The sequence below is a fragment of the Monodon monoceros genome, unplaced genomic scaffold (genome assembly GCF_005190385.1).
Source record: "Monodon monoceros isolate NGI ecotype Baffin Bay Population unplaced genomic scaffold, NGI_Narwhal_1 Super_Scaffold_15, whole genome shotgun sequence".
Lineage (NCBI taxonomy): Eukaryota > Metazoa > Chordata > Mammalia > Artiodactyla > Monodontidae > Monodon > Monodon monoceros.
The window spans coordinates 86,048,144-86,065,764 of NW_021703771.1; the positions used below are offsets into that span (position 1 = coordinate 86,048,144).

A 17,621-nucleotide genomic window follows, 5' to 3' on the forward strand; every position below is an offset into this window, starting at 1 on the left:
GAGGCAAGGGCTTGTCCCTCATCTTTCTTTCTGCTCTGATGCTTGGTTGTGCCCGGTCCGATACAGACCCCTATGACTGCAGTGGCCCCAAATCGCCCTGAGACGCTGGAAGGGCCGAGTGCCGGCACACAGGACGCAGAGCTGCCCCCAGCAAGTGGGAGTCTGGGGGCCACAGTGTGAAGAAGGAAGAGGGGAGCCTCCCGAGGGCTGTGTGCCCGGGGGAGCGGGGGCCAGGGGCCCGGGGAAGTCTCCATGGGTGCCACCTTCAGGGGCCCCGGGAGGGCAGCAGCTCCTCCGCTGGGGACGCAGCCATGACCGCGTCCACCCCTCTGGAGGGAGGCGAGACACCGGGTGTGTGATGGGGTCGCTGGGCAAGACCCGAGGAGAGGTCGGTGTCTCTGGGTGGCTTTTTTTGGTGTCGTTTTAAGAAGTTTTGATATGCTTCTTAACTAAAACACATTTCATCTACTCATCCTTTAAAAAAGTAGTTTCTGGTATCGGTAAAAATAAGAGGGTCTGTTATTGAACACGACTGCAGCTACACCAGAGAGAAGGTTTTATGGCAGCATCTGTGCGGCTCCATCAGGACACGTTCCCAACACAAGCTCCTCCCCATGATCTTTACTCTCTGGCATGAGACATGTGAGTCTGGAATCGAGCGGGGCTTGACCGTATAGATGGAAAAACCCAGATGTCCTAGACTACTCTGAGATTCACTAATAAACTGCAGACATCGGTGATAAATTAAAATCTGTTATACTTCACATCAACCCTGTACTTGTGGCTGACCCGCGACGTGAAGGATTAGAGTGAAGTGCTTTCCACGGTTGCTTTGCTCTGCACGGTAACCTGCAGCTCCAGGTGCCGGCTGTGACCTTCCCGTGTCCTTCAGCCTTCCGGGCCCGGGGCTGCCCCTGGGGCTGACATGAAGGCGGGAGTGCCTGTAAATTTGTCCTACCTGAAGGGCACAGTTTCCTTCCCAGGAAAGTAGAGGATGACGCCCACTGTGGGATTACCCTGCTGGACGTGACACACAACACAAAACCAGAGCTGCTTTCTGGAACCCCCCCACATACATTTTTCGGATCGGGCCCACGTCCCCAAGGCTTCCACGCCTCCCTCTCCATCAGACAACTTCAGGGGCACCTGCTCCCAGGTGCTCCTGTGGAACCGAAGGTGCAGGACATGCTACCCTGCTGATTTTCTTTCCTCAACCACGTGGCCTGTTCTGGACTTGTGGAGTTAAAAAGTTGGCTAATGCCCCTTGTGCCCTAACAAAAGGTCTCAACATCTGTAGCCCTTTGAAGTCTCTGGCAAGTGACAAACCACAATGCACACAGGTGCCTTTTGCCAGCCAGCCGACAGCTTGGCGCCCTGAGCGGATTTGAGCCTTGAGGCCTCCTGGGAGTTCCTGCATCCCCACCCTCTGCGAGTCACCACAACTCTCGGAAAAATGGTCCATACGATCTCCTAGAGCCAGTCGGGGAATGCTCATGAAACTGATCTTGAAGTACGTGGCAACTGCGAGCTGCATAAGAATCCCTGGTAAGAATAATTAACCTACTTTGGAGGACGGATTTACTTAGGAGAGCTCCACCTGCAACGAGGCTGGGACCAAAATCCTCTCGTTAGAGTTGGACATCATTGCCTGTATTTGCCTGTTTTTAAATGACCTCCATCAATACACATTACTTTTACGCTACATTATATATCATGTCATATCATGTTACATTACGTTACATTATATTCTACTATATAGAGACTGTATTTGAAAAGAAAATGAAGTGTAAGATAAAAACAAGTCCTATCGGTCACGGTGAAGATGAGAGATGGCCAGGTAGGAGGTACACCTTAGAAAAGCCCTGGGTCGCTGTGGACGGGGCTGCGACATCCCTCAGGGACCGCAGGGCGTGGGACCGCACGCGCTGCACGCAGCCGTGCATCTGCAGGCGGCCGCGGTCAGGGGGAGGCCTGAGCCTTTTAACTGGAGCCAGACACCAGGCTGGTGAAGAACTCAGGCTCTGCCCGGCTGAGTGACCACACTTACTGCCTCCTGCCTCTGTCCACAAAAACCTGCCGGGTCTGCAGTTATATCCCAAGCGGTCTCCTGGATGCAGGATAAAAATCCACCTTCACACAATATCTTTGAACCTTCAAAGGTCTAATTCATAGCAAAGAGGGGCCTCCCGTGGGAAGTTGTGTTGCTAAACATTTGGTGGCCAAAACTTTGTACTGCTCATCACTTCAGAGAAAAAAGGAAGAAAACCATGAATGATGAAAATTAAAACGTTAGCCACACTGATGATCATATCAGGCACAAGATTTGTTGCTACACTAGATTATTTAAACCAAGACTGGGGCTTCCCTGGTGGCGCAGTGGTTGAGAGTCCGCCTGCCGATGCAGGGGACACGGGTTCATGCCCCGGTCTGGGAAGATCCCACATACCGCGGAGCGGCTGGGCCCGTGAGCCATGGCCGCTGAGCCTGTGCGTCCGGAGCCTGTGCTCCGCAATGGGAGAGGCCGCAACAGTGAGAGGCCCGCGTACCGCAAAAAAAAAAACCCCAAGACTGACATGGTTACTTAACTAACTTCTTTACCAGAGAATCCTTCTGTGGGTAAATCTTCAGCCCATTATGCTTTCATATTTACAGGCAATAAAGATGCAAGTAGTGAAAAAAAAATCTATTTCCTACTTTTTCTCTACAGTGTAAGAAATGCAATTCTGGTAGCAATGAACACATAAAGGATGCCAAGGCACACAGCCGGTGTATTACAACAAACCGGAGAGCTATTACTTAAGGATGATGTTTACATGTTACTTTTTGTCTTAGATCATCTACTGGGAAAACAGCTCCCCTGAATAGTAAATATCCCAGGGACAGATGGATGAGGCTTCCTGATGAGGAAATGATGCCCTGGGGGTGGGGGGCACGGCTGGTCCCAGGTGCCCCCCTCCTGGGAGGGGAGGAACACGGGATAGAGACCCCGCCACCTCCAAATCATGTGATTCTGAGTGTGCGGCTTCACTGCATTGTGACTCAGTTTCCTCATTTGTAAAATGAGGATAAGGGCACTTAAAACGTGTGCTTGGGATTTGTCTTACCTCCCCCCGCCTCCAGGAATCTGTGATCATCCCAACGTGAGTCAAACGACATAAATGCGTCAGCGTGAAAACAACAGCTGCTCAAACTAAGGCACCGATTGAAGCTTAGTTTCTAAGTCAGTGTTTTTCAAACAAAGCATCTTGGTGTAAGAGAAGAGGAAATAAAATGGTGTCGGAAACCACATTCTGAGGTTTGAAACCAACCAGGCTGACTCTGACCAGGGGCTATTTCAAAATGTTGTCATCAGCGTGAATGTAATCCATGCATTTCTGTCCTGGTCACCCCGCACACTCCCGCATTCCCTCCTGTATCTGCTGACATTCGAGTGATGGAATCAGAGCTCTACTGAAAGAAAGGATAGAGGAGTGACAGAAACTGGGCTCCAAAGGACAATCCGACAGGCTCAGAAAGCACCGTTCGGGACCATTTCCGTCTTCTCTCCCAGCCAGGCTCTGGCAGTAACCCACACACAGCTGGCCAGAAACACCCGTGAAGTGACCATAACGGTCTATTAGTTACTTACTAAACAAAGAGATTTTGCCAGAATAATATTTTCTTCCTTTAGAATCAACAGGACACAACTTCTTTCCTTCAAAGAAAGGAGCATGTATTACCTTTGGGCTTAGAAAGTTGACTTATAAGGAAAACGGCTGAAAAATTAGTTAGGCATGAGAACACAGATGAAGTCATTGCAAAGACATATTTCACATAGAAGCTCTCTCCACATCGTGGAGCGGTGTTTCAATCCTCACTGAAACGGAATTCTACACAAGGAGCCATCCTGGGGTGAAGTTTGTGGTCCCCAGCAGGTACCAGGCATCCTTGGTAACTAACACGATCACAGGCTCTTCACGTAGCGGGAGGAACCAGGGCTGAACAGAGACGTTAAGTCTTTCTAACCAGACGACAATTAACGCTCAACCCTCATCCTCGCCGCCCCCCCTGCCCCCCACTTAATCAGACCTAAGCCAAACCTAGACCAGAAGACTCCTAACACACCTCCAGTGCCAGTTTTCATGGAGAAAACGACCAGAAATGAATACAGCTGACGGTGAACCTTGTGCCAGCAGCACCTCACGTGCATTGATGGATTTAATCCTCACATCAACAATGCTGTGAGGTAGATACTATTACTGACATCATCTCATTTAAGTAGGAGGAAACAGAGGCCAGGAGAGGTTCCCCAAGGTGACACAGCCAGTGGAGTCTAAGCCGGATGGGGTCCCAGAGTCCAGTGTCTGTGCTCCCAGCCACTGCATCAGGGTCCTCTTGCTGGCAGTACCCTAGAGACACCCGGATACTCATGCCCAGACCACATCCAGACCAGGGATTCGAGGAGTTGACCTGAAGTGACCCCAGCATTTTGTAAAAGTCCTGCAGGCCATTCCAGCTTGTGGCCCAGGCTGGGAGCCACCTTATTAACGTTTTGCCAGCTCACTAAATGGGGCATATGGAGATCAGGCTTGCTTCACTTGTGGTCTCATGCTTGGGAATACGCTGACAGTCTTTTTTGTTTTGTTTTGTTTTGTTTTTTGCGGTACGCGGGCCTCTCACTGTTGTGGCCTCTCCCGTTGCGGAGCACAGGCTCCGGACGCGCAGGCCCAGGGGCCATGGCTCACGGGCCCAGCCGCTCCGCGGCATGTGGGATCTTCCTGGACCGGGGCACGAACCCGTGTCCCCTGCATCGGCAGGCGGACTCCCAACTACTGCGCCACCAGGGAAGCCCCACGCTGACAATCTTTTAAACCAAATTCCTCTACAACACAAAGTGGGGCGTCACCCTTTGGAATTCATTATGTTTGGAATTCCGTACGTAGAACTGTCACCTGCGATAATTCAGTGTTGAGTCACGAATACAGAAACTTTGTCAATCAGAGACACTGAACACTTTGAAAGGGTCCTTAAGCGACGGGGGCACAAGCAGCGCCATCCATGCTTGCGAGGGGGGCTGCGGGTTCGGCTGGGGGTGGCTCACGCCTGCCTGCTCGTCACACAGTCAGCTGCTTCAGCCGTTGACATTTCCCTTAGAAATGGCGTGCCACCTCTTTAAAGAAAGGCGGGGGCAGGCACCTGACCCCTCCAAACCCATTTAAAGGAGAAGCAGAGCTGTCAGAGACTATTATCCGTTTGCCAAGTTATTTGGAATCCAAATGACGACGACGCTCCCTTCTGTACACGGGAGAGCCATCGCGTTTCTGAGAAACCATCCGGAGGTTTGCAGTCATTGCCGTGGGTCCTCTGCCCCCCTCTCCGTTTTCCCCTTTTCAAAATAATTTCACTATTGAAGTTCCTGGTCTGCGCTCCTGAAGGGCACCGCTCTCACCCACATTTCTTTTCTAACCCGTTCTTCTGATTCACTAATGAGCCTGCAAACTGGTGATGCTCTGAGGATGGAGAATGGCTTACGAATATTCGAATCTCTCAGGCTAACAGAATGCAGAGGTGTTGGAGCCAAAACAAATCTAAACAACTGGCTTCGTTCACAAGGGAGGAGAAAAGAAGGTCTAGAAAGCTCAGAAGGCCCCTCGGTGGCTCAGAGACCTGGCCTCCGTGCTGGGCGTCCTTGGTCCTCCTATCGTGGGTCCAAGCACCACCTCACACAAAGGACTGTTTTGTAAATCTTCTATATCTTCTCTTAGGGAAATAAGTTCTGATTGCACTTCTGGGGAAAAAAATCTGTTCTTTAGTGATGGACCATTTTGAAAAGCTAAAATAGTAGATGATACAAAATAACGTTTGGTTCAAAAGCTGGCTTTTAAAGGAGCACTCGGAAGTGGGAAACTTTTCTGACTTCACGCTTCTAAGTTTTACGCTTATGTGGCTCATTCTCACAATGTAAAAATGATTTTACACAGTCAAGTGTATTGTTCTGGAATACTACACAAAAAACTATATTATACAAAGTCAAACATGTTCTATGTTTGTTGAAAAGTTGAAATATAGAACGCAGAGAAGAAAATAAAAGCTCCCAATAATCCTATGAGTGTTTTCGTTTTGGCATATTTCCTACATGCATGACATATATTCAATATTCGTACACACCTGTACAAGTGGAGGCATGCGTGCATTTAACAACATCACTATCGTTCTGTAACACAGTTTTATATCCCGCCTAATCCATGTAACCTTGTATCAGGAGCACTTTCTCAAGGACACTGGATCGGATCATAAACAACCGTGGAGACTTGCGTTCCCGTGGAAGCTGAGATCACCGAGATGAGTGTTTGCACACGCGCTAAGAGGTCAAGGCTGAGGCCGATGGACGGGCTGAACAAGGGCAGCGCCGGCCCAGCTCCTGGCTCTCTCTCACGCCTCCAGAGCAGGGTGAACACACAAGTTCCCCCACGGTTCCAATTTCTCTCCCACTTCTCCCTCTTCCTCCTTTGGGGGCAGGAGGGTGAGATGGTATTTGATGGGAAAGAAGGAACAGTTACAACTTGAGGAGAAAGGGGACAATTTAAGGGCACTGAGCACGTGCTGGTGAGGTTATCAGATGTGCTGATGGAAGGTGAGATGGGCGGGGGATCTCACCAGGAACAATCTGGTCAGAGGATGAGCTGACATGGCTTCTGCTTCGACCTGCCTCATCTTCAACCACAGGGAGCTGCCCGCTCTGTGTCTGAGAGAGTAAACCTCCATGCTTTGAGGATGAAAGAGTGGGTTTTAGCAAATGGCCATGTTATGTACCAGCTGTTCATTTTAAAAATAACAGCTTTCCCGAGATATAATTCACGTACCACTCAATCCACCCAACGTGCACAATTTGATGGTTTTTGGAATATTCAGAGTTGTGCAACCATCACCACAGTCAATTAGAAAACATTTTCATCACCCCCAAAAGAAACCCCATAGTCATTAAGCCACCCCATCTCCCTAACGCCCCAGGCCCCGGCAGCCACTCATCTACTTTCCGTCTCTGTGGATTCTCCTCTTCTGGATTTTCACATAAATGGAGTCCTACAATATGGGAGACTTTGGGACTGGCTTCTTTTTACCCAGCATAATGTTTTCAAGGCTTCTCCAGGCTGTGGCATGCATCAATATTTCATTTCTTTTTATTGCCAAATAATATTCCGCTGTATGCATGTACCATACTTTATCCATGAGTTCATGGATATTTGGGGGTTTTCCACTTTTTGGCTACTGTGAATTAGCTAGTGCTGCTATGAACATTCATGTACAAGTTTTTGTGTAGATGTATGTTTTCGCTTCTCTTGGTTATACCTAGGCTAGAATAGTTGCGTCATGTGGTAACTCTATTTAACTTTTGAGGCAGTGCCAGAGAAGCTGTTCACTTTTTTAGACAGTCCGATGATCTTGAACTAACATGTTTAATTTGATTTTCTATTGCTATGGAACTACTGTTTAGTGAAGAGATTATTTTATTCAAAGTTGGGGATAGAAAGTCAAAACCTGCTTTGTTTCCTATACATCTTTTAACGAACAATTCTTTAAAATTATATTATTATGAGGATCTTGGACTATTTGGCCACGATCAATCGACAAACAATTTTAGAAATATTATTATAGCTACAATAAAAAAACGTTCACTATAAATAGCACGGTTTAAATTATGTTGTTGAATTTAAAACTCCAGTGTCAACAATAAACTATAAAACCAAAACTGTATCATAGAACCCAAAACTTTTGTGTACAGAAGAATTACTGGGACAGTTTGTTAGAAACCTCAAATTCTAGGCTCTGCCCCAAGAGATTACAATCCAGTAGGCCAGAAGTGGGGCCTTGGGATCTATTTTTAACAACTTTCCCCAAACACACATAGGTGATTCTGATGTAGGCTCCAGTCTGGCCAAAGTGGGCAGTTTTTTAATTTTCTTTCATGGGTTGTGCTGACAATGTCAACTTGATTGCTGTTTTCTATAGAAATATTTACCCATCCTTTAAGAATTGTCTTGCTCACCTTCTAGATCCTTTTTTTTTTTTTTTTTTGCGGTACGCGGGCCTCTCACTGTTGTGGCCTCTCCCGTCGCGGACGGAGCACAGGTTCCGGACGTGCAGGCTCAGCGGCCATGGCTCATGGGCCCAGCCGCTCCGCGGCATGTGGGATCTTCCCAGACCGGGGCACGAACCTGTGTCCCCTGCATCGGCAGGCAGACTCTCAAACACTGCGCCACCAGGGAAGCCCTCTAAATCCTTTTTGAATGGCCTCATGTGGAAGAGCTCTTTCTTCCTTTGTATCTAAAATGTTTAGGTCTATATATATTTGGTCTATGCATTTACTGGTCTATATTATTGGTTCTATGTGGTTCAAAATAGATCTTATTTACCAGCTAGACAGTAAGTGACTTGAAGGCAGAGAATGACATATTTTTGTGCTGTCCCCTGCATGTAGGTGCTGAGGACACTGTGATATAGGATCTAAAAATTCAAGAGCTGCCTTGACATCTCTGAGTTTCATGGGCCCCAAAGGCTTAACCATGAGTTCCCCTGCCCTTGACAGATATGCCCCCCATCTAGCAGGAAAGGGTCCCCACCCTGCTGGTTCCCTATAAGCCAGACCAGCTGTACCCCATCTGGTCTTTAACCTAACATGTTCAGTTCCCTGCCAGCCCACAGAACTATTCAAACAAGCCCATCACATCTTCCCTGGAACCAGGGGCCACCCCACCCTCTTGTTACTACAAAGCCTGAATCTCACAGTCCCTGCAACCCACTCTGCTCCCGTGCAGCCCTTCGTGGCCCAGCATGCTGTGCAGTGCCCTCCTCCCCCAGTGATGAGTACAGGTGGCTGATAAACTCTGTCATCTCACCTGCCCAGGCCAGGTGTTGTGTGCCCAGCCTCTAGCACTATTTAGGACACGGGTCCCTCCCTCACCAGTGGGTGAACAGGAGGTGGTCAGAGCTGCCGTAGTTGGTGCTCAGCTGTACGTACTGCTGGCTAAATGACGCTGAGCTTAGAATAGAGATTTTAGATAATAGCTTACCTTGACCTGAGTTATGTGTGTACACTTTTCTGGAGGGGAGGAGTATAGAAGCAGGGAATCAGGTGTTGGACTGAATTTCTAAAACCCAGTCCGGGGGAAGAAAGGGAAATAATACAGCCGTGAATCACATTTTGTTTAAAACTGAGCAATCCAGTCTGAAGGATGAATTTAGGCTGATTTGTTGCCCAATACAGCCAAAACAACCTCTTTTGCTTTCCTCCTCAGTGCTCTTTTCCCCAAATGGTACGTTACAGCAGAGCATATGTGGAGGATGGTATTTACACAATATGGCCTTCCCTCTGAAGATCGTGGAAATTGTGCAGGGCTCCGTTAAATACTCAGGAGCATGCTTGTATTGTGTATTATCAATCAGAGAGTAACGTGTCGACATACAGAAATCATGCAACACTAAACGGAATGTCTATTTCCCCCAATAACAAGCAGAAGCTAAACCACAGTTACGTGTCTCCCCCTCTGTGACCTCTCACCTTTCAAGGTGGCCTTCTTCAGAACCTTCATTGCGTAGAGCTGCCCAGCATCCGACCCCTTGACCTTCCTCACCAGGAACACCTGGTGAGAAAGAGAACACAGAACACCTGCAGTTGATATGACTGTAAATTCATTTTCCTTATTTGATTTGACACGGGGATACACAGGGAGTTTAGGAAACTCCAATAAAATAAATACACTGTAGGAAAAACCTAAATGTAAAATCTTCCCCAACATCTGGGATGTCAGGAAAAGTTCATCTAATTTATTACAACCCTGTGAGGAGCCGTGTTACGTGTTCGTATGAAGAATCACATTTGTTTTCGGCACCACTCACTTTCTACGAAACATTTTATATCAGAGGAAATAGCACCCTCCTTTGAAAAAAAGACCAGTTGTTTAGAAAAACAAACACTATTCAGAAGTTTTCAGGGAGGTCATTTGGTTTATTGTAAATATGCCCTGTAAATCCCCAAGGCGAAGGCCACCCTGAGAGTCACTGCCAACCACACAGGACACTCTGGCTCTCAAGATGAGCTAGGCTCTCTTATTTTGATCTTTCTTCACCCAAATTTCAGCTTTGAGTAGCTTAAGTTTATAGTCGGAGTTGGTTTCTAAATGGCTCTCACATAATCTCACGTGGACACATCTGCTGGGATACATTGTGACGTGTATCGTGGAGGAAAAGACAATTGTTGAGAGGCTGAGCTTAAAAGTCCCATTCATAGTTGTTGAACAAAATTAGTCAAAAACAAACCAACCAACCTGGGGTATCCGTTACGAACAGAACACCTTCCACGCAGATGAAACAACAGTATTTGCTTTTCCTAACAGTATTTACCAATAGATGCAAAAATCTGCTATCATGACAGAGACGTGGGTGCAGACGACATGTGTGTCCAGAAAGCAAAGGTGCTGCCCGCATGTGTGCTTGGAGCTTCACCGTGTGCAGTCGCCACGGATCGCGTTCAAACCCACAGGGGCTGTAGGACAGAGTGATCTACCCACCGTACTGCAGTGAAGACGACTCATTACCCCAAGACGAGGCATTCATCATGGGAACGCTAGTGACAAGAGTAAACTCCCTCTTTCAAAACGAAGGGACAACGGAGAAAAATGAGGGCAGGTATATGCAGGATGTGCGTTCAGGGAATACCCAGAGTCGGTCTTCTCTGTCCCCCTTTTCACTCCTTTCTCTGCCTCTTCCCCACAATATAAGGGGGGTCCATAGGAACCCACACATGAATATGTATATGAGGTACATGCATGGATTCAGAAGTAGGGAAGACTGTCCACTCAAGTCCACACGGAAGGCCGTGCTCACATGGCATCTGACCATGATGGTTTAGTTTCAAGGATGCAAATCTTGCATGGATCGCTTCTCATGAACCTGTTTTCTTTTACTGCAACTCAGGTTTTATTAATAAAAATGAGATGATGGATAATAATGGCTATCTATATTCATCTGTTTTAAAAAGGAGTTCTACTTTGATTTTCAAAAGAACAGGAAAAAAACCTCCACACTACCAATATTTGTTAGGCCCCTGCCACACGCCAGGTCCTGCAAGAAACGCCCTACAGCAAGCAGAGCACCCAACAGGAGACAAGCGCATTTCGAGAGAAACAACAAAAATACGGTAACAATTGACTTAAAAGTGGACTTAATACGAGTGAAGAGCTTGTCTCTGTCTGCCTGGGGAGAGCCCTCCCGTCCGAGGCATCCCGTGCCTCTCGCCTCTCCATCCTAACGTGATCCAGGAACACATTCTAACGCAGTGAGATAAGTTCCCGAACGACTGGACAATTTCAGCAAAGACAGCTGCCGAATCTCTAACACTTAACCCAGGGGACTTTCCATGTGCTCCCGCGTTTTATTTTTAGAGCTGCTTCTTCAGAAGCTCAGCCGAGACTCTGCAAAGCCCTTCCGTGAGCACATGTGGCGACAGATGCCGTGTCACCCGAAGCTGCCCTAGTCTCCATGTATTACCGCGATCAGCCAAATCACTACCTCATTCTCTGAGCGAGAGTTTCAACTCTGTCTCAGAACTGGAACCTGGCAACTGGTCTGCAGCGTCCCCTCAACACACGAGCCTGGCAACTGGTCTGCAGCGTCCCCTCAACACATGAGCCTGGCAACTGGTCTGCAGTGTCCTCCCAGCGCACAACCCAAGTGGATGGCGGCTGTGCGCTTCCAGAGGACGCCAGGGTACCAAACTTCCCCCCAGAGGAAGACATTTACAGATAGTCACGGGGGAGCAAGGACGTTTCTCATTGGGGTTTGATCCCACCTCAGAACGCGGTATCACAATCCGGTCCTTATCTGCCTGGGGAGACCGAGGGGCGGGTGACGAACCAGGGAGGGGGCAAAGGCTTTGTTTCCACCTTCCTTGAAGGTCTCGGGGAACATCTGGGCAGCGCCACGCATTTTAACACTCGGACACCCTCTGCCCCATTCCTCAGAGTGTTTCACTGCCTTCCCACCGCCTGCTTGGCCGTTAAGGATAGGCTGTCTTCCTCTGGTCCCAAGCACTACCGACCCCCTGCTCTCCGGCCATCACTGAAATAATCATGGTCTGACCAAATTACTAATGGCCGGAAACTGTCCCCATTATTCCCAGCAAATTCCTTCGGCAAACGGGCTACTTGGCTCCCTGGGCTCTGCAGGGTGGAGCGTGGGGATGGCAGTGCACACCGCCCCTTGTGTGGTCCTGTCTGGGGACAATCCTGAGGCCGCCAGCCTCAAACATCCCTGTGACAGACCCTAAGCCTAAGCCGGGCCCCCCTTGGGGTTGAGCGCTGCTCCTTTCCAGCAACGATCTTCCGGCTGCACAAGGGGAGAGCGGGGGCTGACGAAGGGGAGTGAAGGGTGCGGACGGAGGACAGTCACTTGGGCGATTCCCAGCAGCAGCGTGCGGCCAGCAGCAGGCACGAGCGAGGAGGTCTTAGTGGCATTTTATCCATTTCCGCGTCTCCAACAGCTGCAGTCACTGAAGGGGTGAGACAAAGAACACAGGGACCCGGTGGGGGGCGAACGTGAGCCCGGAGCCCAGGTTCACGCCAGCTCCCTACTCTCTGGAGTCTCTGCAAGAGACGTCTGTGTAACAGGAGCTTCCTCCAGGATGCAAACATGTAGTCGTGCCCTTCTTCTCTCTTACCGAGAGCAAAAGGAAGATACTCCTGCATAAGGACATGTGATTTCCATTTAGAGATGAAGAATAAAATAATATGGGCAGTAGGACATATGGATTTCCCCCTCTTGTTGTTAGTTTGGCTTTTATAAAACATTCGTAACAAATACTGCTGTGTGGACACATAAGATTTGTCATCGTGGTTCTCTAGTGCCCACCGTTCACAGGGGATGTCTGGGTGGAGCTTTCCAGAGCCCTGTTGGGTCGGCACAGCAGCCTCGTCCACCGGGAACCCTGAACCTCACCTCCAGTGTCCGCGACGGTCCTGATCCGGTGACCAGGCCCAACACACAGGCAGTGGTTGAGCTCGTGAGTCAGTAGTTAATGGAGGTTAAACATCTATAGGCGTTGCCACTGCCTCTTCCTTTGATTTCTCTTCACTTACTTTTAATCTCTTAATTTATCTCTTTATTTATTAATACCAGAAGATATTAATCTTTTAAACTTTACTTTTTTATGCCTCATACAATGATGGCTGGGAAGGAAAAGTGTGGAGTGTTACGAAGCTTATCATTCCAAGGGGATTCCGCCCAACACCAGGATTTCACTGGTTTCCCAAAGAATTTTTTTTTTTTTTAATCAAAATTGAAATTCAAACTTTGCAGGGAATCGGAAAAAGTCTTTTCTCCTTTCATTTTTAATGCCCAGATCTCTGAGCAGGGTGTCGTCAACGTAGCTTTTGTTCAGCCGAGTTTTGAACGGACAGGCTCAGATCCATTTTCCTTGAGCTCAGAAGGCATTTTCCATCTCTGCTGCTTCCAGACACCCTGGCGGGAGGGCGCTCGGTGAAATCAGGGTCCTGCAATAGGCCGGGGTATCAGCCAGTGCCCACCCAGCAACCCTGGGCCCCGCCTGCGAGGTGGGTCCCCATCTCCATCACTGGGGAAAGAGGTGATACAGCTGCACTGGTCCCGCGTGTCCTCAAGAAACAACTCGTGGGCAGCGGCTCTGAAAGGGAGCATGGGGCACCTTGCTCGTCCCTATTTCCACGTCATGGTTCTTAGAGAAAGACTTATGCCGCTTCATCTTTTTCCAACATTTCTCATTAATGGGAAGACAGTCCATTACCACATAAATAGGTGTTACTATGTCACTATGTTTTAGTAACAGCTTTTTACCCTGAGAGCCTGAAATCTTCATTTCCCTACTTTCATAAATGCCTTATAAACCATATGAAATAGCCATTTTTGGAGGCCACAACACTTTGAACACTGGTAATTTCATATGGTTCAAACAAACATGTCTGTAGATACATTAGTATAAACACATGTTCCATACCACATTGTGCAGAAAAGAAAAAATAAAATAAAAAAACATTCTACCTTTTAAGAATGGCAAAAGAGAGGTTTCACAATCAAATTTTCGTGGTCTGTAAGAGGTTATCTAGAACATCACTAACGAACTGTTAATCCTACATGAAATCGACATGCGCTGGATTTCATCTTGGCACAAAGTCCTATGAAGACTGGGGAAGTTTGGTGAACGTCCACATACCACACATACAAAAATAGTTACTTTAAAAAGCCAGGACTCTGTTCTGCTTAAACTCTAGGAAAGGTTGGCTTCATGGTTTACCTCAGGCCCTCATGTTCTAGAAATCGTAAGTCTGTATAATTTCTAACAGTTACACCAAGGACGTAGAGATATTAGCACTGCCCTGGAATAATTCACTTATCCTCGTGAAAGATGTATTGACATCGTGCTGTTTGTGGATGTGGCCCTATATAAAGAGACAACTATTTCTCATTTCCTGAGAGAAATCAGTTTTCATTTTAATTTGAAGGTGAAAAAGAAAGGAAATGAAAAATTCTAGTGCACAGATTCATCGTAGACGATTGCTAGACGTCTAGGAGTCATGTCTTATTTAATCCATAGAATAATTATAGAAAGTAGTTCACATGATGTCCCTTTCATAGATGGGGAAACTGAGGCTTGGACAGGCAAAGTACCTGCACAGTTTACACGGAGGGTGAGGGGAGCCAGCCTGCAGTCCCAGCCTCTTTGACTCCTTGGTGACGGTCACATGAACCGGTCCCGAAGGGCGCCACCTTCTCTGTTCCTTTCTTCCTTGTTCTCCTACTTTTTCCTTCTTTTTGAGAAATACTTGTGGGGTATGCACTTCTAAAGATGCATGGCTCAAGTTCAAGGACCCTAGCCAGCACGGTGATACACTAAAGGCCCACGGAAGCTACAGGAGAGGGAAGGTGTGTGGTGTCCCTAAGCTCAGCTCCATGGTCACGGGCTTCAGGCAAACCGAGGCCCCAGCTCCAGCCACCACGGGACCCACCATGTGGGCGCTGCCTGTACTTCTCATTCCCTCAGCTTGGGGCCACCTCTCCCTTGGGCTCAGGAGGCACCTCTGCCGTCTCCTTCACCAGACATTCAAGTGCTTCGCCCTGACGTGCGGGACCAGCCCCAGTGGAATGAGACCCACTTGGAGGGAACCATGGACCTAACTTACCTTTCCATAGGACCCTTGTCCCAAAACTTTTAACAGTTCAAACTGGGAAGGGTCGGCCTTTTCAAAGCCTGCTTTCACATGATGACTGATGTCAATCTCCTTCACGATGCCCTCTTCCTGCAAGAGAAAAATGACAAAAATACAAATCAAGGGGTTCCTCTGGATTCGTCCTCTGAAGTTACAACAAGTCGGGTACGTTATGGATTTTCAGGATAGGAGTTTAAAGCAGTGACACCACAGAGCTTTACAAAATCAACTTGCTTATTTATACCAAGGATTCCGTTTGTGAGCCTGTAACTGTTTCCTTTCCCCATGGAGTTGTGTCATGTGGTCTTACCAATATCTCAGTGAAATCCATTCTGCTTCTTAACAGTTTGGGCAAAATTTTGGACAGGGAGGAATGTGGGAACCATGGAACAAAACAAACCTCTGAGAATCTGTCTTAACGTCTACACTGCTGTGGTCAAAAAGGTTATCAGGGGCTTCCCTGGTGGCGCAGTGGTTGAGAGTCCGCCTGCCGATGCAGGGGACACGGGTTCGCGCCCCGGTCCGGGAAGATCCCACATGCCGCGGAGCGGCTGGGCCCGTGAGCCATGGCCGCTGAGCCTGCGCGTCCGGAGCCTGTGCTCCGCAACGGGAGAGGCCACAACAGTGAGAGGCCCGCCTACCGCAAAAAAAAAAAAAAAAAAAGGTCACCAATAGGGATCCACAGGCAGAAGTCGTCTGTGAATGCAGATTTTTTTTCTCCTCCTTCTTATAATTCTACTCGCCCTTACATTTTTGCCAGAGCTAATGCAAAGAATGATTCATTGCCATCCCAGAGCTTATATTTCAGAAGAAGCAGTCAGATAGGATTTTCTGCCAGTCCAGAAGCCTTCCCAGTAGGAAAAAAAAGCCCTTGATCTTTAAATTAAAACACTGGCAGAAATCACTACAAACTCTCATCAGAGAACTACCTGTCCCCAGAGACGTACTACTTCACCTGTAAGGGGGTATGCCACCTATCCACCACCAGCTATTTGACATGGAAAAACTGTCAAGTAGGCGTTTTTCTGTGGGGAGGTGCATGAGGTCACTCAACCTGCTGTGACCCCCTCGGCAGGCAGGTGACCCAGCTCCTGCAGTGCAGCATCCCCGGAGGGGTCCGTGCCCTGGACTCCAGGATTCCCGCCCAGGGCCCCGCGTCACCCCTCCTGTGAACAAGCAGCCCAGCACCCAGGCCATCAGGTCTCCCCAGCCCAGCGCATCCCACCAACACGTCAGCATTCACCTTCCTGAGTCATCACTGCCTGAACATTTCGACTCAAAGGCTTAGAAGCAGATCTCTCTTAACATTGCATTTCGTGTAGATTCTTGCTGTCCAAGTACTTACAGCAAAGCACTCAAAGCACATACCTAACCTCCTCCTCAGGAAGGGCGTTAAAACCTCAGGCTGCTCCCTGATGATGCTACAATGCAGTTAATGTCCCATTTAAAATCAGTAAGGTCTTGAACAGCAAAGACTCTCAACTACCCATAGAAAAAGGAACCAAGAGTTTCACATTTTAGATTTTAGAGTTCTGCATTCATAGTGGCATTTTGGCTTGAACTTGCTTGAGATATTTTGTTTTCCTCTTTCCCAAGAATTAAAAAAAAAAAAGAAAGAAAGAAAGAAAAAAAAGAGAAAAGGTCTGGAATCCAATGCTGATTGCTGTGTGCACAGGAAACACCCAGATGGGAGCACGGGGAACGTGCCCGGGCCTGTCTGCTTCTAACTGTTTCCAGACTGGACAGTGATATTTTCTGAATCATTTTGTGACTACTGCCTTAAAGGGCAACCAGATATAAAATAGTGTCTGTGCTTCATTTTGAAATAAATGCCTTTTCCCTTTTATGAGGCAGGTCATTTTTTCTAGAATTCTATGTGGATTTTAATGCCATTCCCTTAAGAAAATAAAGTCTGTTCCCTCTACATATAGCACTAAAAATTTGGTTTGTAGCATAACTCCTATGAAAGAGTATTTTTTTAAATAACTTGAGAAATCTGTGGGGAGAACCTGGTGTCATGGTCAGGCCCTTGCTCTGTAAGCAAGGATTTCAAAAATGTTCTAATGCGAGAGAGAAAAACTAGAGAAATGACATCAACATAGGACAAAATAATTTATGACAGTGAATTTTAGACTCCCTGTTGAAATTCTGACAGATGGAGGAAATTCCTGTGCAGGTATTAGAGACACAGGGGCAGTGATGGAAACGGCCGGAGGGGACCCGTCGCGGTGCCCTCCGTGCTCTGCCCGCTCTGAAGTCACCCTGGAAGGTAATTTCCTCTGTTCTAAATCATCCGCTTTTCATGTCATTAAAGGGAGAATATTTACGAAAAGTAAACGCAGGTTAAAAGTTGTGCAATATTCAATGTTCATTGCAGCTCTATTTACAATAGCCAGGACATGGAAG

At 47.8% G+C, this 17,621-nt stretch overlaps 1 protein-coding gene across 10 annotated transcripts in view; it reads right to left on the reverse strand.

Moving 5' to 3' along the window:
• The window catches only part of RPS6KA2 (ribosomal protein S6 kinase A2), a 382,062-nt gene that overhangs the window by 71,227 nt on the left and 293,214 nt on the right, over positions 1-17,621 (reverse strand). For 9 of the 10 annotated variants that reach the window (XR_003793712.1, XR_003793713.1, XM_029223883.1 and 6 more), the window contains 2 exons: positions 15,189-15,305; positions 9,539-9,620 (listed from right to left, as the gene is read on the reverse strand). Coding sequence is in view for 7 of the 10 variants with exons in the window: in XM_029223883.1 (XP_029079716.1) it covers positions 9,539-9,620; positions 15,189-15,305 (199 nt within the window). In the remaining 3 variants the exon portion in view is untranslated. Of the gene's footprint in view, positions 1-6,636; positions 6,664-9,538; positions 9,621-15,188; positions 15,306-17,621 lie in introns of those variants that run through there. The other variant, XM_029223888.1, reaches the window with a different exon arrangement.